Genomic DNA, 24,843 nt, shown 5'->3' with positions numbered 1-24,843 from the left:
CTGTATCCAAATGGCTAGTTCTCCCTGTATTCCATGAGATCTAACCTTGCTAACCAGTCTCCTGTAGGGAGACTTGTTGAACGCCTTACTGACGTCCATATAGATCACATCTATCGCTCCGTCCTCATCAATCCTCTTTGTTGCTTCCTCAAAAAAACTCAATCGAGTTTGTGAGACATGATTTCCCACGTACAAAGCCATGTTGACTAATCAGTCCTTGCCTTTCCAAATACATTTACAGGGTAAAAACAATGACTGCAGATGCTGGAAACCAGATTCTGGAGTAGAGTGGTGCTGGAAAAGTACAGTTCAGGCAGCATCCGAGGAGCAGGAAAATCGACGTTTCGGGCAAAAGCCCTTCATCAGGAATACAGGCAGAGTGCCTGAAGGGTGGAGAGATTTTTCTGTTCCTCGGATGCTGAGCTTTTCCAGCACCACTCTACCCCAAATACATTTACATCCTGTCCCTCAGGATTCCCTCCAACAACTTGCCCACCACCGACGTCAGGCTCCCTGGTCTATAGTTCCCTGGCTTGTCCTTACCACCTTAAACAGTGACACCACGTTAGTCTTCCCACACCTCACCTGTGACTATCGATGATACAAATATCTCAGCAAGGGGCCCAGCAATCACTTCCCTAGCTTCCCACAGAGTTCCAGTGTACACTTTTGATCAGGTCCTGGGGATTTATCTCCTTTTATGCGTTTCAAGACATCCAGCACTTCCTCCTCTGTAATATGGATTTTTTCACGACGTCATCAGCAGAGCTGGTCGGGAAGGTAAGTGATTGATATATAAAGAACTTACCTCGATGCCAACGGTCTTTTCACAGCAGAGAGCGGCGCGAGCTGGGCGGAAGTGAGGTTGGAGCGCAGAGCTGGTCGGGAAGGTAAGTGATTGATATTTGAGTGGGTGTGTTCTAGCCCCCAGGCCCTACTACGTAGGGCCTCCCTCCCATCCTCCTCCTCTAACCTAACTCTAAAGTCCACAGGTAAGCTACTCAGTGTTCTTGTTTTGGAGACGAGGTGTAGAGTAATGGCAGCGCAGGCAGTGGAATGTTCCTCCTGCAGGATGTTTGAGGTAGGGGTGACCACCGATGCTCCTGCTGACTTCATCTGCAGGAAGTGCAGTCAGATTCTGCTCCTCACAGAACGAGTTAGGGAACTGGAACTGGAGTTGGATGAACTGAGGATTATTCGAGAGGCTGAGAGGTAGATAGATAGAAGCTACAGGGACATAGCTACGCCAGAGAACAGAGGTAGCTGGGTAACAGTTAGAGGTGGGAAGGGGAGGAAGCAGGCAGTGCAGAGATCCCCTGTGGTCGTTCCCCTCAACAATAAGTATACCGCTTTGGATTCTGTTGGGGGGGACGGCCTAGCAGGGGTAAGCTGCAGTGACCGGGTCTGTGGCACGAGGTCTGGCTCTGAGACTCAGAAGGGAAGGGGGAGAGGAGGAGAGCGCTAGTTATAGGGGACTCTCTAGTTAGAGGGACGGACAGGCGGTTCTGTGGACATGGGCGAGACTCTCGGATGGTTTGTTGCCTCCCGGGTGCCAGGGTCCGAGACGTCTCGGACCGTGTCTTCAGAATCCTTAAGGGGGAGGGTGTGCAGCCAGAAATCGTGGTGCACGTTGGCACCAACAACATAGGTAGGAAGAGGGGTGGGGAGGTCATTCAAGAGCTCAGGGAGTTATAGGACAAACAGGAAGACAGCTAACAATCCGCATACATGAACATCAACTAGCCACGAAACGACATGACCAGCTATCCTTAGTAGCCACACACGCAGACAACAAGCAACATGAATTCGACTGGGACAACAGTACTATCATAGGGCAAGCCAGACAGAACAGCCAGGGAATTCCTAGAGGCATGGCATTCATCCACAAACTCAATCAACAAACACATCGACCTGGACCCAATATACCAACCACTACAGCGGACAGCTGAAACTGACAACCGGAAGCGGCAGGGACAGACCACTTTTAACACCGGAGGAAACATCAAAGCAGCGCTTCGCAGGAGGCTCCCAAGCACTGATGATGTCACCTAGCCAGGGGACGAAACATTTGCAACAAAAACTTCCAGCTCGGCGAACAGAACCACAACAACGAGCACCCGAGCTACAAATCTTCTCACAAACTTTGAACACTCAGAGAGTTAGGCTGGAAGCTAAAAGCTAGGACGGACAGAGTCGTCATCTCTGGGTTGTTGCTGGTGCCACGTGACAGTGAGGCAAGGAATAGGGAGAGAGTGCAGTTGAACACGTGGCTGCAAGGATGGTGTAGGAGGGAGGGCTTCAGGTATTTGGACAATTGGACTGCATTCTGGGGAAGGTGGGACCTGTACAAGCAGGACGGGTTGCACCTGAACCAGAAGGGCACCAATATCCTGGGGGGTAGGTTTGCTAGCACTCTTCGGGGGGAGGTTTCAACTAATTTGGCAGGGGGATGGGATCCGGACTTGTAGTCCAGCAAGGAGGCTAGCTGTTTGTCAGGATGTCCAAGAATGTAGGGAGGCTGTGAAGAAGGTAGCACTGACAGGGAATACTTGTGGACACAGAGATGGGTTCAAGTGCGTATACTTCAACGCAAGGAGTATCAGAAATAAGGTGGGTGAACTTAAGGCATGGATCGGTACTTGGGACTACAATGTTGTAGCCATCACGGAAACGTGGATAGAAGAGGGACAGGAATGGTTGTTGGAGGTTCCTGGTTACAGATGCTTCAGTAAGATTAGGGAGGGTGGTAAAAAAGGAGGGGGGGGTGGCGTTGCTAATTAGAAATGGTATAACGGCTGCAGAAAGGCAGTTCGAGGGGGATCTGCCTTTGGAGGTAGTATGGGCTGAAGTCAGAAATAGGAAAGGAGCAGTCACCTTGTTGGGTGTTTACTATAGGCCCCCCAATAGCAGCAGAGATATGGAGAAACAGATTGGGAAACAGATTGGGAAACAGATTTTGGAAAGGTGCAGAAGCCACAGGGTAGTAGTCATGGGCGATTTCAACTTCCCAAATATTGATTGGAAGCTCTTTAGATCAAGTAGATTGGATGGGGCGGTGTTTGCGCAGTGTGTCGAGGAAGCTTTTCTAACTCAGTATGTAGATTGTCCGACCAGAGGGGAGGCCATATTGGATTTGGTACTTGGTAACGAACCGGGACAAGTGATGGGCTTGTTAGTGGGTAAGCATTTTGGTGATGGTGACCACAATTCTGTGACTTTCACCTTGGTTATGGAGAGAGATAGGTGCGTGCAACAGGGCAGGTTTTACAATTGGGGGAAGGGTAAATACGATGCTGTAAGACAGGATCTGAGGAGCATAAGTTGGGAGCATAGGCTGTCAGGGAAGGATGTCGTGGAAATGTGGAACTTTTTCAAGGAACAGATACGACGTGTCCTTGATATGTATGTACCTGTCAGGCAGGAAAGAAATGGTCGTGTGAGGGAACCTTGGTTGACGAGGGAGGTTGAATGTCTTGTAAAGAGGAAGAAGGGGGCTTACGTAAGGTGGAGGAAACAGGGTTCAGACAGAGCAGTGGAGGGATACAGGATAGCCAGGAGGGAGCTGAAGAAAGGGATTAGGAGAGCTAAGAGAGGGCATGAAAAATCTTTGGCGGATAGGATCAAGGATAACCCAAAGGCATTTTATGCGTATGTGAGAAACATGAGAATGACGAGAACGAGGGTAGGTCCGATCAAGGACAGTAGTGGGAGACTGTGTATTGAGTCGGAAGAGATAGGAGAGGTCTTGAATGAGTACTTTTCTTCAGTATTTTCTTCAGAGGGACCGTATTGTTGAAGAGGAGACTGTGAAACGGACTGGTAAGCTAGACGAGATACTTGTTAGGAAGGAAGATGTGTTGGACATTTTGAACAACTTGAGGATAGACAAGTCCCCGGGCCTGACGGGATATATCCTAGGATTATGTGGGAAGCGAGAGAGGAAATTGCAGTACCGTTGGTAATGATCTTTTCGTCATCACTGTCAACGGGGGTGGTACCAGGGGTCTGGAGAGTGGCGAATGTTGTGCCCATGTTCAAAAAAGGGAATAGGGATAACCCCGGGAATTACAGGCCAGTTAGTCTTACTTCGGTGGTAGGCAAAGTAATGGAAAAGGTACTGAGGGATAGGATTTATGAGTATCTGGAAAGACACTGCTTGATTAGGGACAGCCAGCACGGATTTGTGAAGGGTAGGTCTTGCCTTACAAGTCTTATTGAATTCTTTGAGGAGGTGACCAAGCATGTGGATGAGGGTAGAGCAGTGGATGTAGTGTACATGGATTTTAGTAACGCATTTGATAAGGTTCCCCATGGTAGGCTTATGCGGAAAGTCAGGAGGCATGGGATAGAGGGAAATTTGGCCAATTGGATAGAAAACTGGTTAACCGGTCGAAGTCAGAGAGTGGTGGTAGATGGTAAATATTCAGCCTGGAGCCCAGTTACAAGTGGAGTTCCGCAGGGATCAGTTCTGGGTCCTCTGCTGTTTGTAATTTTTATTAATGACTTGAAGAGGGAGTCGAAGGGTGGGTCAGTAAATTTGCAGATGATATCATCTATTTTCCTGCATTCTATATTGGTGGAGTTGTGAGGAGGGCTGTTGTCGGCTGCAAAGGGACTTAGATATGATGCAGAGCTGGGCTGAGGAGTGGCAGATGGAGTTCAACCCTGCCAAGTGTGAGCTTGTCCATTTTGGAAAGACAAATAAGAACGCGGAATACAGGGTTAACGGTAGGGTTCTTAGTAAGATGGAGGAACAGAGGGATCTTGGGGTCTATGTTCATAGATCTTTGAAAGTTGCCACTCAGGTGGATAGAGCTTGTAAGAAGGCCTATGGTGTATTAGCGTTCATGAGCAGAGGGATTGAATTCAAGAGTCGTGAAGTGAAGTTGCAGCTGTACAGGACTTTGGTTAGGCCACATTTGGAGTACTGTGTGCAGTTCTGGTCGCCTCACTTTAGGAAAGATGTGGAAACTTTGGAGAGGGTGCAGAGAAGATTTACCAGGATGTTGCCTGGAATGGAGAATAGGTCGTACAAGGATAGGTTGAGAGTGCGAGGCCTTTTCTCATTGGAACGGTGAAAGATGAGGGGTGACTTGATAGAGGTTTATAAGATGATCAGGGGAATAGATAGAGTAGACAGTCAGAGACTTTTTCCCCAGGTACAACAGAGTGTTACAAGGGGACATAAATTTAAGGTGAAGGGTGGAAGGTATAGGGGAGATGTCAGGGGTGGGTTCTTTACCCAGAGAGTGGTGGGGGCATGGAATGCGCTGCCTGTGGGAGTGGTAGAGTCAGAATCTTTGGTGACCTTTAAGCGGCAATTGGATAGGTACATGGATGGGTGCTTAAGCTAGGACAGATGTTCGGCACAACATCGTGGGCCGAAGGGCCTGTTCAGTGCTGTATTGTTCTATCTCTTTCATGTGGAATGTGAATGCCTTATTACCCTTACAAGCTAGGTAGGGGGAAGAGAGAGGGGGAAGAGAGAGGGGGAAGAGAGAGGGGGAAGAGAGAGGGGGAAGAGAGAGGGGGAAGAGAGAGGGGGAAGAGAGAGGGGGAAGAGAGAGGGGGAAGAGAGAGGGGGAAGAGAGAGGGGGAAGAGAGAGGGGGAAGAGAGAGGGGGAAGAGAGAGGGGGAAGAGAGAGGGGGAAGAGAGAGGGGGAAGAGAGAGGGGGAAGAGAGAGGGGGAAGAGAGAGGGGGAAGAGAGAGGGGGAAGAGAGAGGGGGAAGAGAGAGGGGGAAGAGAGAGGGGGAAGAGAGAGGGGGAAGAGAGAGGGGGAAGAGAGAGGGGGAAGAGAGAGGGGGAAGAGAGAGGGGGAAGAGAGAGGGGGAAGAGAGAGGGGGAAGAGAGAGGGGGAAGAGAGAGGGGGAAGAGAGAGGGGGAAGAGAGAGGGGGAAGAGAGAGGGGGAAGAGAGAGGGGGAAGAGAGAGGGGGAAGAGAGAGGGGGAAGAGAGAGGGGGAAGAGAGAGGGGGAAGAGAGAGGGGGAAGAGAGAGGGGGAAGAGAGAGGGGGAAGAGAGAGGGGGAAGAGAGAGGGGGAAGAGAGAGGGGGAAGAGAGAGGGGGAAGAGAGAGGGGGAAGAGAGAGGGGGAAGAGAGAGGGGGAAGAGAGAGGGGGAAGAGAGAGGGGGAAGAGAGAGGGGGAAGAGAGAGGGGGAAGAGAGAGGGGGAAGAGAGAGGGGGAAGAGAGAGGGGGAAGAGAGAGGGGGAAGAGAGAGGGGGAAGAGAGAGGGGGAAGAGAGAGGGGGAAGAGAGAGGGGGAAGAGAGAGGGGGAAGAGAGAGGGGGAAGAGAGAGGGGGAAGAGAGAGGGGGAAGAGAGAGGGGGAAGAGAGAGGGGGAAGAGAGAGGGGGAAGAGAGAGGGGGAAGAGAGAGGGGGAAGAGAGAGGGGGAAGAGAGAGGGGGAAGAGAGAGGGGGAAGAGAGAGGGGGAAGAGAGAGGGGGAAGAGAGAGGGGGAAGAGAGAGGGGGAAGAGAGAGGGGGAAGAGAGAGGGGGAAGAGAGAGGGGGAAGAGAGAGGGGGAAGAGAGAGGGGGAAGAGAGAGGGGAAGAGAGAGGGGGAAGAGAGAGGGGGAAGAGAGAGGGGGAAGAGAGAGGGGGAAGAGAGAGGGGGAAGAGAGAGGGGGAAGAGAGAGGGGGAAGAGAGAGGGGGAAGAGAGAGGGGGAAGAGAGAGGGGGAAGAGAGAGGGGGAAGAGAGAGGGGGAAGAGAGAGGGGGAAGAGAGAGGGGAAGAGAGAGGGGGAAGAGAGAGGGGGAAGAGAGAGGGGGAAGAGAGAGGGGGAAGAGAGAGGGGGAAGAGAGAGGGGGAAGAGAGAGGGGGAAGAGAGAGGGGGAAGAGAGAGGGGGAAGAGAGAGGGGGAAGAGAGAGGGGGAAGAGAGAGGGGGAAGAGAGAGGGGGAAGAGAGAGGGGGAAGAGAGAGGGGGAAGAGAGAGGGGGAAGAGAGAGGGGGAAGAGAGAGGGGGAAGAGAGAGGGGGAAGAGAGAGGGGAAGAGAGAGGGGGAAGAGAGAGGGGGAAGAGAGAGGGGGAAGAGAGAGGGGGAAGAGAGAGGGGGAAGAGAGAGGGGGAAGAGAGAGGGGGAAGAGAGAGGGGAGAGAGAGGGGAAGAGAGAGGGGGAAGAGAGAGGGGGAAGAGAGAGGGGGAAGAGAGAGGGGGAAGAGAGAGGGGGAAGAGAGAGGGGGAAGAGAGAGGGGGAAGAGAGAGGGGGAAGAGAGAGGGGGAAGAGAGAGGGGGAAGAGAGAGGGGGAAGAGAGAGGGGGAAGAGAGAGGGGGAAGAGAGAGGGGGAGAGAGGGGGAAGAGAGAGGGGGAAGAGAGAGGGGGAAGAGAGAGGGAGGAGAGGGGGAAGAGAGAGGGGGAAGAGAGAGGGGGAAGAGAGAGGGGGAAGAGAGAGGGGGAAGAGAGAGGGGGAAGAGAGAGGGGGAAGAGAGAGGGGAAAGAGAGAGAGAGAGAGGGGGAAGAGAGAGGGGGAAGAGAGAGGGGGAAGAGAGAGGGGGAAGAGAGAGGGGGAAGAGAGAGGGGGAAGAGAGAGGGGAAGAGAGAGGGGGAAGAGAGAGGGGGAAGAGAGAGGGGGAAGAGAGAGGGGGAAGAGAGAGGGGGAAGAGAGAGGGGGAAGAGAGAGGGGGAAGAGAGAGGGGGAAGAGAGAGGGGGAAGAGAGAGGGGGAAGAGAGAGGGGGAAGAGAGAGGGGGAAGAGAGAGGGGAAGAGAGAGGGGGAAGAGAGAGGGGGAAGAGAGAGGGGGAAGAGAGAGGGGGAAGAGAGAGGGGGAAGAGAGAGGGGGAAGAGGAGGGGAAGAGAGAGGGGGAAGAGAGAGGGGGAAGAGAGAGGGGGAAGAGAGAGGGGGAAGAGAGAGGGGGAAGAGAGAGGGGGAAGAGAGAGGGGGAAGAGAGAGGGGGAAGAGAGAGGGGGAAGAGAGAGGGGAAGAGAGAGGGGAAGAGAGAGGGGGAAGAGAGAGGGGGAAGAGAGAGGGGGAAGAGAGAGGGGGAAGAGAGAGGGGGAAGAGAGAGGGGGAAGAGAGAGGGGAAGAGAGAGGGGGAAGAGAGAGGGGGAAGAGAGAGGGGGAAGAGAGAGGGGGAAGAGAGAGGGGAAGAGAGAGGGGGAAGAGAGAGGGGGAAGAGAGAGGGGGAAGAGAGAGGGGGAAGAGAGAGGGGGAAGAGAGAGGGGGAAGAGAGAGGGGGAAGAGAGAGGGGGAAGAGAGAGGGGGAAGAGAGAGGGGGAAGAGAGAGGGGGAAGAGAGAGGGGGAAGAGAGAGGGGGAAGAGAGGACATTATTCTGTACATTACATTCATTGACTGAAGGGTTCAAGGGACACAGAGCCAGACAGGACAGAAGTTGGCAGAAAGATTAACTCTTTATGGTCTGAATTGAGTGAGCACTGGTTTGTCATGGATTGAATGTTTGTGTCTTGTTCCCTGGAGCTCGAGATCCAGGAGGGTTATGAATTTAATTTGCATTCTGGGAATCTAAGACGATTTTGAAAGAAAATGCCATTTTGTAGGACAATGATGCTGCTGGGCATGTTAGCTGAGCGAGGTTACCTCATGACCTTTTCCACATAGGTTAGACTAGTCCCTTGTTATAAGACCATAAGACATAGGAGCGGAAGTAAGGCTATTTGGCCCATCGAGTCCACTCCGCCATTCAATCATGGCTGATGGGCAATTCAACTCCACTTACCCGCATTCTCCCTGTAGCCCTTAATTCCTTGTGACATCAAGAATTTATCAATTTCTGCCTTAAAGACATTTAGCATCCCAGCCTCCACTGCACTCTGTGGCAATGAATTCCACAGGCCCACCACTCTCTGGCTGAAGAAATGTCTCCGCATTTCTGTTCTGAATTTACCCCCCCTAATTCTAAGGCTGTGTCCACGGGTCCTAATCTCCTCGCCTAACGGAAACAATTTCCTAGCGTCCACCCTTTCCAAGCCATGTATTATCTTGTAAGTTTCTATTAGATCTCCCCTTAATCTTCTAAACTCCAATGAATACAATCCCAGGATCCTCAGCCATTCCTCGTATGTTAGACCTACCATTCCAGGGATCATCCGTGTGAATCTCCGCTGGACACGCTCCAGTGCCAGTATGTCCTTCCTGAGGTGTGGGGACCAAAACTGGACACAGTACTCCAAAAATGGAGCCTAACCAGAGCTTTATAAAGTCTCAGTAGCACAACCCTCTTGAGATAAATGACAACATTGCATTCGCTTTCTTAATCACGGACTCAACCTGCATGTTTACCTTTAGAGAATCCTCAACTAGCACTCCCAGATCCCTCTGTACTTTGGCTTTACAAATTTTCTCACCGTTTAGAAAGTAGACCGTGCTTCTATTCTTTTTCCCAAAGTGCAAGACCTCGCATTGAATTCCATCAACCATTTCCTGGATCACTCTCCTAAACTGTCTAGATCCTTCTGCAGCCTCCCCACTTCCTCAGTACTACCTGCCTGTCCACCTAACTTTGTATCGTCGGCAAACTTCACTAGAATGCCCCCAGTCCCTTCATCCAGATCATTAATATATAATGTGAACAGCTGCGGCCCCAACACTGAACCCTGCAGGACACCGCTTGTCACCGGCTGCCATTCCGAAAAAGAACCTTTTATCCCAACTCTCTGCCTTTTGTCAGACAGCCAATCCTCAATCCATGCCAGTAGCTCACCTCGAACACCATGGGCCCTCACCTTGCTCAGCAGCCTGCTGTGTGGCACTTCATCAAAGGCCTTTTGGAAGTCTAGGTCGACCACATCCACTGGGTTTCCCCGGTCTAACCTACTTGTCACCTCTTCAAAGAATTCCAACAGGTTTGTCAGGCACGACCTCCCCTTACTAAATCCATGTTGGCTTGTTCTAATCCGACCCTGCTCTTCCAAGAATTTAGAAACCTCATCCTTAATGATGGATTCTAGAATTTTACCAACAACCGAGGTTAGGCTAATTGGCCTATAATTTTCCATCTTTTGCCTTGATCCTTTTTTGAACAAGGGGGTTAACAACAGCCATCTTCCAATCATCTGGGACTTTCCCTGACTCCAGTGACTTTTGAAAGATCTCAACCAACGCCTCTGCTATTTCCTCAGCCACCTCTCTCAGAACTCTAGGGTGTATCCCATCGGGGCCAGGAGATTTATCAATTTTAAGATTTTTTAGCTTTTCTAGCACTTTCTCTTTTGTAATGGCAACCATACTCAACTCAGCCCCGTGACTCCCTTTAATTGTTGGGATATTACTCATGTCTTCCACTGTGAAGACTGATGCAAAGTACTCATTAAGTTCTCCTGCTATTTCCTTATCTCCCATCACTAGGCTTCCAGCATCAGTTTGAAGTGGCCCAATGTCTACTCTTGCCTGTCGTTTGTTTCTTATGTACTGAAAGAAACTTTTACTATCATTTCTAATATTACTGGCTAGCCTACCTTCATATTTGATCCTCTCCTTCCTTATTTCTCTCTTTGTTATCCTCTGTTTGTTTTTGTAGCCTTCCCAATCTTCTGATTTCCCAGTGCTCTTGGCCACTTTATAGGCTCTCTCTTTTTCTTTGATAGGTTTCCTGACTTCCTTTGTCAGCCATGGCTGTCTAATCCCTCCCCGGATAATCTTTCTTTTCTTGGGGATGAACCTCTGTACTGTGTCCTCAATTTTACCCACAAACTCCTGCCATTTTTGCTCTCCTGTCTTCCCCGCTAGGCTCTGCTTCCAGTCTATTTTTGTCAGTTCCTCTCTCATGCCCTCTTGGTTACCTTTATTTAACTGTAACTCCATTACATCCGATTTTGCCTTCTCTCTTTCAAACTGCAGACTGAACTCTACCATATTATGATCGCTGCTTCCCAAGTGTTCCCTTACTTTAAGATCTTTTATAAAGTCTGGTTCATTACATAGCACTAGGTCCAGAATAGCCTGCTCCCTTGTGGGCTCCATGACAAGCTGTTCCAAAAAGCCATCCTGTAAGCATTCCACGAATTCCCTTTCTTTGGATCCACTGGCAACATTATTTACCCAGTCCACCTGCATATTGAAGTCTCCCATGATCACCGTGACCTTGCCTTTCTGACATGCCTTCTCTATTTCCTGAAACATGTTGCGCCCCTGGTCCTGACCACTGTTAGGAGGTCTGTACATAACTCCCACTATGGTTTTTTTGCCTTTGTGGTTCCTCAATTCCACCCACACAGACTCCACATCATCCAATGCTGTACCGTTAAAAGGGAAGGTTATCTAGCCAAAGCAATCGACCATTTGGATCATGGCTGGATCAAAGTTTCCCACTTTGATGTGCATGTAGCTTAATTAGTCAAGTGTACACAGACCTGTCAGAGTTTCTCTTTCTCTGCAAACTTTTGCCATTTTATTGCTGCTTCTCTGATTAAGGACATGTGGCTTTTTCTGTCAGTTTAATACTAATTTCTGTATAAAGACAGCTTGTTTGCAGCAATAAGGGGAGGAGCCGAGAGAGCTCTTAGGGGCAAGAGCTGGTGCTGCTACTATGCTAAAGGTTTTAGAACCTTAGCTCAAGCCTGGCTTTTAGGTATCTATGTTATAGTGTAACATTGATTCCATTGGTAAATAAAAGGTAATAATTTAAACTGAATTGTCTGTTAAGAGTTTTATATTGCAGACTACCAGAGTATGATCTCTGGGACAAACCAAGAGAGGCTACAGGTCGAGTCCATCGGGGATTCCCTCAGCCATCCCAAATAGGTACTTTAACAACCAGAACAAAAGACCCTGTACCCATTATGTGCAGGACAAACACTGCAGAGACTGCACGAAACACTATAAAGGACAAACTGGCAGACAACTAGCTATCCACATTCATGAACACCAACTAGCCAAGAAACCCCACGACCAGCTGTCCCTACTATCTATACACACTGATGACAAGGACCACAATTCAACTGGGACAACACAACAATAATAGGACAAGCCAAACAGAGGACAGCCAGAAAATTCCTAGAACCATGGCACTCATCCACAGACTCCATCAATAATCACGTTGACCTAGACCCAACATCCAGACCACTGCAACAAGCGGAACTGGCAACTGGAAGCTGTGGGAACAAAACCAAACATATTCCAGAAGAGACATAAGCACCACTCCACAGGAGGCTCCTCAACACTGAGGGTGTCCAAGGGAACAAAACATCTGCAAACCAAATTCCCAGCTCGGGGGACATCCCCACAACAACTGCAAAGTTATGTTTCTATTCCCTTCATGCCAGTGCTTGACAAAGAGACAAAGGCAGGTGAGGACCTAGAAACAACCACCACGAAGGAGGTGGCATTGGGCAAACTAATGAAGCCAAGGGTGGACAAGTTTCCTGGCCCTGGGGCAGTTCCAGCAGATTGGAAAACAGCAAAAATGGCGCCACAGTTTAAAAAGGGAGGTGGACAAAAAAGATGGGGAATTATAGACTGGCTAGCTTAACCTCTGTAGTGGGGAAGGTGCTTGAGTCAGAGAGTCATAGAGATGTACAGCATGGAAACAGACTCTTCGGTCCAACCCGTCCATGCCGACCAGATATCCCAACCCAATCTAGTCCCACCTGCCAGCAGCCGTCCCATATCCCTCCAAACCCTTCCTATTCATATACCCATCCAAATGCCTCTTAAATGTTGCAATTGTACCAACCTCCACCATTTCCTTTAGGAGAAAGTGAGGACTGCAGATGCTGGAGATCAGAGCTGAAAATGTGTTGCTGGAAAAGCGCAGCAGGTCAGGCAGCATCCAATGAGCAGGAGAATCGACGTTTCGGGCATGAGCCCTGAAGAAGGGCTTATGCCCGAAACGTCGATTCTCCTGCTCCTTGGATGCTGCCTGACCTGCTGCGCTTTTCCAGCATCACATTTTCAGCTCCACCACTTCCTTTGGCAACTCATTCCATACACCTACCACTCTCTGCATGAAAAGGTTGCCCCTTAGGTTTCTTTTATATCTTTCCAACCTCACCCTAAACCTATGCCCTATAGTTCTGGACTCCAACACCCCAGGGAAAAGACTCCTATCAATGCCCCTCATGATTTCATAAACCTCTATAAGATCACCCCTCAGCCTCCGACTCTCCAGGGAAAACAGGCCCAGCCTGTTCAGCCTCTCCCTATAGCTCAGATCCTCCATCTGAGAAAGTCACAAACAGTTTACAGAGAGATAATGAGAAGGTGAGTGGGCAATAAGTTCACATGGAGCATAATGTGGGAAAATATAAAATTGTTTATTGTAGTAGAGATAATAAAAGAACAGCATATCATTTAAATGGTGAAAACTGTAGAAAGCTGCACTAGAAAGGGACTGCAGGATAATTGTTCAGGAAACACAGAGATGAAGACAGAACAAGTAATAATATCTGAGTTTGCTTGGGGGAGTGACAGGGATGAAAAGAGTGTGTGTTGGAATGTGAGAATGGGGGATTCCTTGTCGCACACAGGGCAGGGGAACAGAGTGAAGACACTGCTGAGCCAGGAGGTGAGGGGACTTTATGAAGGCCTTCCCTCACTTGGAGCAGGGGAACGGTTTCTCCCTGATGTGATTTTGCCAATGTATTTACAGATTGGATGAGTAATTGAAACCCTTCCCACAGTCCCCAAATATCCACAGTTTCTTTTCAATGTGACATTGGTTTAGTTTCAAAAAGTCACATGTTAACCTGAAGCCCAGACCACACAGATTGTGTACAGTTTCTCCTCACTGTGAATGGTGCATCCCTCTTCCATGTTCTAAAATCTAACGCTACTCATTTTACATTAAATGAAACATCTCTCAGATCCTGGTGAGATGTTTGGTCTGTCTCTTAACTGCACGTCCCCAATTTATAAAACACGTTAGAATTGACCTAAAATTTTTTTTAAAATGAGAGATAAAGATTAAACTGAAAGCAGCTTGTGAAATCAAGGGGCATTAATGTAGTAATTAGTGGGTTTGGCAATAAGGAATAGTGACCATAAAAGCTATCAGATTGTTGTTAAATCACCAAAGGATTCACTCGCGTTCATCAGGGATGGGAACCTGTCACCCAGTCAGCACCCTCACCAATGTGAAGGGAGAGAGCACTGGGCAGGGGCTGAGAACAGTCCATGGGCTTTTTATACAGTCACTGGGAGAACTTACAGCCTCTGTATAGCGACCTGAAGGAGCTTCTTCTTTGCTGTTTTGTTCACTCAATATATAATCCAATCAATTTAAAGTAAACCAAAATCAGCAACAAAGTCCAAAACAATGGAATGGGAGATGGGAAGCTGTCTAACTAAATCAGAATGTGTTTCTCAGTGTCTGTTAGACACACTGTATCCGGAGGGTCCAATAGTTCTGGAAGGTATTAAGTCCACTGCTGGTCACCCCACCCACTTCCTTTCACTGGATAACCAGGCACAGACAAATGGACAGAGAAGAAGCAAACCCTGGCAGGAAAATGAAGTGAAGGCCACAATTGGGTGAGCTACGACCTTGTTCAATATCAGAGCAGGCTTGATGGGCCAAGAGGACTCTCACATTCTCCTCTAACTATCGTTCAGTTAGTAACAAGCCGCTCAAATGCTGTCCATTCGGGTCCTAGAGATTAGTTCTAACCAAGTGAAGATCATTCAACATCCCTATGCCCTCCACACTGCACGATTATCAAAGGAAGAAATAGCAAGACATCTCAATAGAAATCGTCCCCTTGGGCAGACACAGCATGGGCTCACGAAGGGCAGGTAACGCTAAACAAATCTTTAGGAACTCTATGAAGACATTACAAACAGTGGACAACAGGGAACCGGTCAATGTGGTGTATCTAGATTTCCAAAAGGCATTTGACAAGGTGCCGCACAAGAGGCTGCTGCATAAGATAAAGATGCAAGGCGTTATGGGTAAAATATTAGCATGGACAGAGGATTGGTTAACTAATAGGAAGCAAAGAGTGGGGATACGTGTGCTTTTCTAGCTGGTGGTATGCCTCAGACCACAATTATTCACAGTTTACATCGATGATTTGGAGTTGGGAACCATGTGTAGTGTGTCAAAGCTTGCGGATGACATTGAGATGAGTGATAGTGCAAAGTGTGCAGAGGACTGTGAAACTTTGCAAAGGGACATAGATAGTTTAAGTGAGTGGGCAAAGGTCTGCCAGATGGAGTACAATGTTAATAAATGTGAAGCCATCCATTTTGGTAGGAGTAACAGTAAAAAGGACTATTACTTGAACAGTAAAAAATTGCAGCATGCTGCTGTGCAGACTGTCCTGGGTATCCTTGCACATTAATCACAGGAGGTTGGTCTGCAGGTGCAACAGGTAATAAAGAAAAAAATGGAATTTTGTCCTTCATTGCTAAAGGGATTGAGTTTAATAACAGGGAGGTTATGTTGCAGCTATACAGGGCACTGGTGAGGCCACACCTGGAGTACTGCATGTAGTTTTGGCCTCCTTACTTGAGAAAGGATGTACTGGCACTGGAGGGGGTGCAGAGGTGGTTCACTGGGTTGATTCCAGAGTTGAGGGGCGCCTGGGATTATATTCATTGGAATTTAGAAGAATGAGGGGTAAGTCTTATAGAAACATATAAAATTATGAAGTGAATAGATAGGATAGAAGTAGAGAGGATGTCTCCACTGCCAGGTGGAAGTATAAGGGCAAGAGAGCATAGCCTCAAACTTAGGGGGAGCAGATTTCGGACTGAGTCGAGAAGGAACCTCTTCGCTCAGAGGGTTAGGAATCGATGGAATTCCCTGCCCAGAGAAATGGTTCCTCAGTAAACATTTTCAAAGCTGAGATAGATAATTTTATGAACTGTAAAGGAATTAAGAATTATGGTGAGAGGGCAGGTGAGTGGAGCTGAGCCCACAAAAAGATCAGGCATGGTCTTACTGAATGGGGATTGGCTCAAAGGGCCAGACAGCCTACTCCTGCTCCTAGTTAGGTTCCCGTAAAGTGGTTAAGAGATCTAGCTGAATATTTTTAAGAAGTAAAAGAGGGTGAGTCGGAGAGTCCAGAACTAGAGGGCATAGGTTGAGAGGGGAAAAGATATAAAAGAGACCGAAGGAGCAACTTTTTCACACACAGGGTGGTACGTGTATGGAATGAGCTGCCAGAGGAAGTGGTGGAGGCTGGTATAATTGCAACATTTAAGAGGCATTTGGATGGGTATATGAATAGGAAGGATTAGGAGGGATATGGACCGGGTGCTGGCAGGTGGGACTAGATTGGGTTGGGATATCTGGTCGGCATGGACGGGTTGGACCAAAGGGTCTGATTCTATGCTATACATCTCTATGAGACTAATGGTGAGAGACAGTGGGACAGTTAGGTTACTCCTGAGTTTCCCTTGTAAAGATGAAGACACAATTAGGAAAATGGTTATGTTGTAAACACCAAATTATTTCATGTCTAATCAACACTGAAACAGCTTATTAGCATCTCTGAAACTACTTGGAGAACCTCCCTAGGAAGCCCCGGGATTCCCACCAGTTGACAAGGTTCCACAATCTCACCTCATCCTGGATGTACTGCAGGAGGAACGGTGATGCTCGAAGATTGTCAACAGGAATGTTGAAGAAGCCCTGGATTTCCTTCTGATGCAAGTCCATGGTGATGATGTGGGTTAAACCTGAGGACACAGTACACAAGTCTCATCAAACACTCAAACAGATTCCAAACCAAGGCCAGAAACGGACAGAGAAAACAGGAGAGCTAGGTTGTTCAGCCCTTCAAGCCTGCACCTTTATTCAATACAATCATGGCTGATCATCTCAGTCCCTTGTTCCTACAGCTTCGCTTCAGCGAAGCTTTATATCCAACCCCTCTTCGAAACCATGCAATGTTTTGGTCTTGACTACTTTCCTTTGTAGCAAATTTCAGAGGTTCACCACTTCTTAGGTGAAGAGATTTCTCCTCATCTCAATTCTAAATGACCTACCTCATATCCTTAGACTGTGACTCTTGGTTCTAGACACTCCAGATATTGGAAACATCCTTCCTGCATCTACTCTGTCAGGTCTTGTTAGACTTTTACAGGTTTCATAGAGATCCGTTTTCATTCTTCTGAACTCCAGTGAACATAATGGTAACTGATTTAACCTGTCCTCACGTCAGTCCTGCCAAGTGAAGGATCAGTCCAGTAAACTTTGCTGCACTACCTCAGTAGGAGCATCCTTCCCCAGATAAGGAGGCCAATACTGCACACAGTACTCCAGGTGTGGTCTCACCAGGCCCTGCATAATTGCAGCGAGACATCCCTGCTCCTATATTCAAATCCTCTCGCTACAAAAGCCATTTACTTTCTTAACTGCCTGCTGCAACTGCATACTGACCTTCAGTGACTGGTGTACAAGGACCCCCAGGTCTCACGGCTCATTCTCCTCTCGCAATTTAACACCAAATAATAATCTGCTTTGCTGTTTTTGATCCCAAAGTGAATAACCTAACATTTATTCACATTATGTCGCATCTTGGAGATATTACATTTAGTTCCCTCATCTAAATTAGTAATATATACCGTAATTAGTGAGGACAGAGCACAGATCTCTACAGAATCCTATTAATCACTACCTACCATTCGGAAAAAGATCCATATGTTTTGTGTCTGCCAGCCAATTCTCTATCCATCGCATTATACTACTCCAAAGCCCCACGTGCTTTCATTTATTGAATTGAACTGAATTTATTGTCACGTGTACCAAGGCACAGTGAAAAGCTTTGCCTTGTGAGCAATACAGGCAGATCACAGAGTGAAGTAGCATAGATAGTAAATAATAGGGAAACACAGCAAAGTACAAAATCACAGGTACAGGCAAATGCTAAGAGTTTGAGAATCCATTCAGTATTCTAACAACAGTAGGGTAGAAACTGTCTCGAAGCCGGCTGGTGTGTGTGTGGGTGCGGGTGCGGAGGTGTGTTCAGGTTTCTGTACCTTCTCCCCGATGGTAGAGGTTGTAGAAAAGCATTGCCAGGGTGGGATGGATCTTTGAGAATGCTGGCGGCCTTTCCTTGACAGCGAGCCTGGTAGATGGATTCTATAGATGGGAGGTTGGACTTTGTGATTGTCCGGGCCGAGTTCACCACTCTCTGTAACCGTCTCTGATCTTGAGTGGTACAGTTGCTGTACCTGGTACTGATACATCCAGACAGAATGCTCTCAATAGCGCACCTATAAAAGTTGGTAAGGGTATTCGCCATCATGCCAAATTTCCTCACTGGCCTTTGTAACCAGTGTGTCCACATGAAGAGTCCAAGAAAGCTTGTTGTGGATGACCACTCCCAGGAGCTGGACACTCTCCATCCGTTCGACCTCTGTGCTGTTAATGTGTCAGGGGGCATAAGTAACATAAGTTTAAATAAGTTTAAAGTCAATAATGAGTTCCTTGGTTTAGCCAGCATTGAGAGCTAGGTTGTTCTCAGTGCACCATTTTTCCAGGTCTTCCATCTCCCGTCTGTAGTTTGTTTCATCACCATCTGGAGATTTGACCGACTATGGTGGTGTCATTAGCGAACTTGCAAATGTCATTAGTCGGGTATTTGATGGGTATACAGTGAGTACTGTAGGGGGCTGAGTACGCTCCCTTGGGGGGCTCCAGTGTTGAGTGTCAGTAAGGATGAAATATTGTCCCCAGTCTTCACTGACTGTGGCCTGTGGGTCAGGAAACTGAGGATCCAGTTGCAGAGAGTGGGGCTTAGTCCGAGATAACTAAGTTTAGTAATCAGTCTCGAGGGATTGATAGTGTTGAAGGCTGAACTGTAGTCAATGAGTAGGATTCTTATGTAGCTGTTCTTGGTGTCAAGATGTTCTAGGGAGGAATGAAGGGCAAGTGATATGGCATCTGATGTGGATCTGTTGGCCTGATACGCAAATTGCAGTGGGTCAAGAGTAGTGGGGAGGCTGGTGTTGATTAATGCCATGACCAGCCTTTCAAAGCACATCATGCCCACCGACGTTAGGGTCACTGGGCGGTAGTCATTGAGACATGCTGCATGAGCCTCTTAGGCACAGGGATGATGTTGGCCCTCTTGAAACAGGCAGGGACAGTGGCCTGCTGCAGGGAGAGGCTAAAAATGTCCGAGAAGACCTCTGCCAGTTGTTCTGTGCATGGTCTGAGTGCACGGCCTGGTACTCCGTCTGGTCCCATCGCTTTCCTTAGATTCACATGAAGGAAAACTGATCTGATCTCTGATGCAATTACTGTTAAGATTGGTTCATCAGGTTACCTCTCCGCCGAAATTCTGCTCAAAGTGAGCATAGAAGGCAGTGAGACTATCTGGGAAGGATGTGTCATCATCTGCTATCTTGCACTGTCTCTTTTCAGAACCTGTGATGTCATTCAGTCCTTGCCATAGTCGCTGGGTGTCTGTCTGGGTCTCTAGTTTAAATTTAACACTAGAATCTCTCATGGAGATTGTCAAAAGCCCTCTGAAATCCAAACAAAACAAATCCACCAGCTTCCTATCATCAGCTCTATTAGTTACATCCTCGAAGAATGCCAGAGATTTGTCAAGTGTGATTTCCCTTTCCTAAATCCATGCTGACTGTCCAAACCTGCCAGTAAACAAATTAACAGTCTCCGATACGGAAATAAAAACAAAATTGTGAATGCTGGAAATCTGAAACAAAAACCATGAAGAGAAACTCAGCAGAATTAATGTTGAATCCAGTGACTCTTCATTTTGGAGTTCTGACAAAGGATCACTAGACTCAAAACATTAACTCTGTTTTTCACTATACAAGTGCTGTCAGACCTGCTGAGTTTCTCCAACACTTGCTGAAGAAATTCTTAAATACTGAACCCGCTTCAACAAGACCCAAGCCCTCGGCTATCAGGCAGACCCTTTGAGCTAGCACTGGCTTTTCCTTGTGGTGAACGAGGAGATAATCACAAATACATTTAATGAAAACAGATGGAGAGAGAAAGGCAAGAGCATGTTTCCAGGAGTCACTATCAGTCCCACCTCTATTGTTATCATCACTTCAAGGAATTTATAACTTTGCCAATTGAACATCAGTTACTATTCACGGTAAGTAGTAACATACCAAGAGCCACACAAACTCTGCTCCTCCCCTATATTGCTCACCTGCTTTAGCTAGCATGCATGCAAGTAGTTTACACACAATCGAGCCCCTTTTCCTCATCTTGCACTGCTTGCTGTAGGGGAAGTACGGAATTACACCAATGATGTTCCGGGCACATGATGTTTTGCAGGCATAGGCCATGACCAGCAGTTCCATTACAGCCGTATTAACATCTCTGCAAAAGAATGACATGTTAAGCCTGCTCAAAGTCTTTTCGCGTTGACTCAACATTACCAGCACAGCCAGTGTCACAATCCCACTTAACCATTCATTTCCAAAAAGGTAAAGATACACCCCGAAAGGCAGTAGGAACAGAAGGTGGCTGTTCTGCCCCTTGAGCCTGCTCCACCAATAAAGATCAGACATTCCTCATGTTCACGTTCTTCTCTGTAACCCTTGATTCTCCAACTTATCAAGAATCCATCTATCTCAGCCTTAAATATACAAAAGGACTCTGCCCCTACAGCTCCTCGTGGAATTCCAAAGACTTAACCCTCAGAAGAAATTCATCCTTATCTCAGTCTTAAATTGATGTCCCTTTATTCCGAGAGTATGCTCTGATCCTAGATTCTCCCCGAGAGGAAAACAGCCTGTCAGCGTTGACCCGGTCAAGCCCCTCAATAATCCTATATTTCTCAATGAGATCACCCCTCATTCTTGTAAACTTTAAATACAATCAACCTGTTTAGCCTTTGTCATAAGAATCCCTCCTTACCTGGCGAACCTTCTCTGAACTGCAGTGCAAGATGAGGAGAAGGGGCTCTTTTAATAGGTGAACCAACCCTGCTGACAGTACTCCAGGTGGGGTCTCCCCAGCACCTTGTACACTTGCAGTAAGACTTCCCTACTCTGATACTCCAATCCCCATGAAATAAGGACCAACATTCCACTCGCCTTCCTGATTACCTGGGTGCTAGCTTTCCGTGTTTCAGGCACAAGTTCCACCCAAATCCCTTTGCTAGGCAGCTTTCTGCAACTTTCTTCCATTTAAATACTGTTCTTTTATCGTTCCTTCCTTCCAAAATGAACATTTTCCCCACGTTACACTCCATTGCCAATGTTTTGCCCCCTTTACCAATCACTATTTACAGACACAGTCTGCATCCATCTCAAGTTGCCTTTCCACCTGCTTTTGTGTCATCTTCAAATTTAGCTACAGTACATTCACTTCCTTTTCAAAGTCATTTATAAATTCTGTAAAGAGTTGTGATCCAAGCAGTGAACCCCATGGAACCCACTGATTACAGGTCTCCAAAACGGAAAATGAACTCCTTATTCTCAATGTTTCCTGCCCATTGGCTAATTCTCTGCCCATGCCAATCCATTAGCTTCAACACCGCAGGTTCTCATTTTGTAACTTAATATGTTGAGGGGTACCTTGGTGAATACTTTCTGGAGGTCCAAATACAACATATCTATTGGTTCCCCTCTATCCACTCTGGTTGAGACTTCCCAGAAAAATCCTTAATAAATTGAGTCATACATCAATTGAATGAGCTTCCTCATTTCCCCTCCCCCCACCTTACCTCAGTCCCAACCCCCGGATTCAGCACCGCCCTCTTGACCTGCAATCTTCTTCCCGACCTCTCCGCCCCCACTCCCTCTCCGTCCTCTCACCCTCACCTCCTTCCACCTATCGTATTCCCAGCGCCCCTCCCCCAAAGACCCCCCCTCCACCTTTTATCTCAGCCCGCTTGGCACACCAGCCTCATTCCTGAAGAAAGGCTTATGCCCGAAACATCGATTCTCCTGCTCCTCGGATGCTGCCTGGCCAGTTGCGTTTTTCCAGCACCACACCTTTCAACTCCAGTATTAATAGAATGTTCAAAGCATCTTCCACTGTAAAGACTGATGCAAAATATCTGTCAAACTCCTCTACCATTTCCTTGTTCCTCAAAACTGTCTCAGATTAATTTTTGAAGGGGCCTTTGTGCACTTTTTGACCCCTCTCTTCTTTTCTATATATTTAAAGCAGCATTTACTGTCAGTTTTTATATTCCACCCTCCTTTGCTGGATTCGGAATCTAGGGAAGCGGTTTAGTCCATCCCCTATGGAAACTCTCAATCTCACTGCTGGATTTTAAACTGCCTTCGGCTCTGCCACCTCGTGGAAGTAAGCTCCTTTGAAGCTGCCCAAAAACTCTTGTTCCTTTCAGTGTAAAACGGATTATAAAATCAGTTCAACATGCAAACAAATAAGAGTAGCCTCTAACTGGTAGATTTGTAAAAAGTTCTCCAGTTTACCAATTCACCAATTCTCCAGCGATTGGGAATGCAAAGATTTGTAGTCCGAGCAGGGAAATGATAAGGAGAGCATGAACCACATATTTGCACCCCTTTCAAAAATCAATAGATTAGGAGCTTCTCGGCCTATTCAGTCCCCAGTGAACGGGGCACACGGAAGGTGAACGGGGCACACAGGAATTTAACGGGGCACACGGAGTGAACGGGGAAAGTTACCACCTGCTTCTGATGGTTTGGAGTTGAGATTTGGATACTGAGCTCGATGATCAGCCATGGTCACATTGAATGGGGCAAACAGGCTCAAAAGGGCCAAATGGCCTACTCCTTCTCCTATCTCATAGGATTACATCACTCCAAATCTATGCCTTCTCTTTTTTTCCTTTTGTGAGCAGAACAGCTTCTCCTTATCCATTCTGTTCAGCTCACTCATGATATTGAAAATCTCTATCATATCTCTCTCCAACTTCCTCAATCTGTCCTTGTAACTAAAAGGTTTCTCATCCCTTGAACCACTGTTATGAATTTGTACCGTCTCTGATGTGCTGTCCACAATTGTACACAATACTCGAGCTGAGGTCTTACAAAGTGCCTTGTACAAGTTCAATGTCACCTCCTTGCTCTTGTACTCTATGCTCTATGGCAATGAGAAAACCAAACTGATAAAGCTATTCCTCCAACACCCCCTTACTCCAGCCACTATCCACAGAGGGGCCTCTGGACAAACTCAGACCATTACAACACTACAAAAGCAAGTGCACTGAGCAGCCTGAGTAATTTGCAAAATAAGGAAGCAAACAGAACAATCAATTCCTTGTGGAATACAGAATGAGGAAACATTGCGTTGCCAAAGCTTGCTTGTTTCTATAATACAGAACAGCAAGTGACACGGGGCTCCTGCTTTCCTCACACTGACTAACGTGTATCCAACCACCCGCTGCAATCACATTGTGAAATACAACAGAAGGATTGCATCACCTGCTGAGTGCCCACCTCATCCCTCTCCAGTGACAGTCTCCATCACAGAGAACAACGCTGATTACTCAGGCACCCGACACTGACCTGGAGATGGTCTGTATGATGAAAATATCCTGTCCACGAACCGATTCTTTTATCTCTACACGGGTTTCTGCAAGACAATGCGACATACAGAGAAATAAGAGACCTTTTCATCAAGGGCAGGTCATGTCTCACAAACCTCACTGAGTGATTTTGAGAAGGTGACCAAGTATGTAGATGAGGGTAGGGCGGTTAACGTGGTATACATGGACTTCAGTAAAGCCTTTCATAAGGTTCCACTTGGTGGGCTGTTGATGCAGAGGCGTGAGATTGAGGGTGATTTAGCAGTTCGGATTAAAAACTGGTTTTCTATTAGGCAGCAGGTGGTTGATGGAAAGTATTCAGCCTGGAGTCCGGTTACTAGTGGTGTGGCACAAGGATCTGTTTTGGGACCACTGCTGTTTGTCATTTACATAAATGACTTAGGCTCAGGCATAGGTGGACAGGTTAGTAAATTTGCAGATGACACTAAAATCGGTGGAGTAGTGGACAGTGGAAGAATGTTACAGGTTGCAGGGGGACTTGGATAAACTGCAGAATTGGACTGAGAGGTGGCAAATGGCGTTCAATGCAGCTAGATATGAGGTGATGCACTTTGAGAAGAATAACAGGAAGGCAGAGTAGTGGGTCAGTGGAAAGATCCTCGGTAGTGTGGATGTGCAGAGGGACCTTGGAGTCCATGTACATAGATCCCTGAAAGTTGTCACCCAGGTGGATAGTGCGGGTAAGGAGGCATACGGCGTGTTAGGTTTCATTGGTAGAGAGATTGAGTTCCAGAGCCGCAAAGTCATGCTGTAACTATACAAAACGTTGGTATGGCCACACTTGGAATATTGTGTACAATTCTGTTCGCCCCATTACAGGAAGCACATGGAAGCATTGGAAAAGGTGCAGAGGAGATTTACCAGGATGTTGCCTGTTCAGGAGGGAAGGTCTTATGAGGAAAGGCTGAGAGACTTGGGTCTGTTCTCATTGGAAAGGCGGCTGCTAAGAGGAGATTTGATAGAGACATACAAGATGATCAGAGGATTAGATAGGGTAGGCAGTGAAAGTCTTTTTCCTAGGATGATGTCGTCAGCTTGTACGAGGGGGCATAACTACAAAGTAAGGGGTGATAGATTCTTTACTCAGTGGTAAGGGCGTGGAATGCCCTACCTGCCAATGTGGTTAACTCAGCAACATTAGGGAGATTTAAACAATCCTTGGATAAGCACATGGATGATATGGGATAGTGTAGGTTAGATGGGCTTAGATTAATTCACAAGCCGAAGGGTCTGTTCTGCGCTGTGTTGTTCTATGTTCTTTTGATCAATGTAACTGAAGTTCAATACTATAAGCCTACATACAAACTATTTCAGAGATAACAGTCCAATCGGGGAAATACATAGATATACTCAATTGCATCATTCTCTCTATCCTCACACTTTGTGTACTAAGGCTGAGCTCAAATTCATTCAACTGTCTCCAATGGGATATAGAAAGAAAGATCGACCTGGTGGTGTATGTCCTGAAACGCTTG

General features: G+C 47.4%; 1 protein-coding gene across 1 annotated transcript in view; it reads right to left on the bottom strand.

Moving 5' to 3' along the window:
- Nucleotides 1–24,843, bottom strand: part of LOC122562330 (phosphoribosyl pyrophosphate synthase-associated protein 1) — a 53,259-nt gene that overhangs the window by 19,546 nt on the left and 8,870 nt on the right. Inside the window, exons 4-6 of the mRNA XM_088000836.1 lie at nucleotides 23,328–23,394; nucleotides 20,027–20,199; nucleotides 16,456–16,571 (exon numbers count right to left, since the gene is read on the bottom strand). Of these exons, the coding sequence (XP_087856962.1) occupies nucleotides 16,456–16,571; nucleotides 20,027–20,199; nucleotides 23,328–23,394 (356 nt within the window). The remainder of the gene's footprint in view (nucleotides 1–16,455; nucleotides 16,572–20,026; nucleotides 20,200–23,327; nucleotides 23,395–24,843) is intronic.

Source organism: Chiloscyllium plagiosum, unplaced genomic scaffold, assembly GCF_037043375.1.
Source record: "Chiloscyllium plagiosum isolate Xiang-an unplaced genomic scaffold, Cpla_swu_hap1 HiC_scaffold_25, whole genome shotgun sequence".
Lineage (NCBI taxonomy): Eukaryota > Metazoa > Chordata > Chondrichthyes > Orectolobiformes > Hemiscylliidae > Chiloscyllium > Chiloscyllium plagiosum.
The sequence above is the reverse complement of the archived record's forward strand: the minus strand, read 5'-3'. Positions and strand labels throughout refer to the sequence as shown.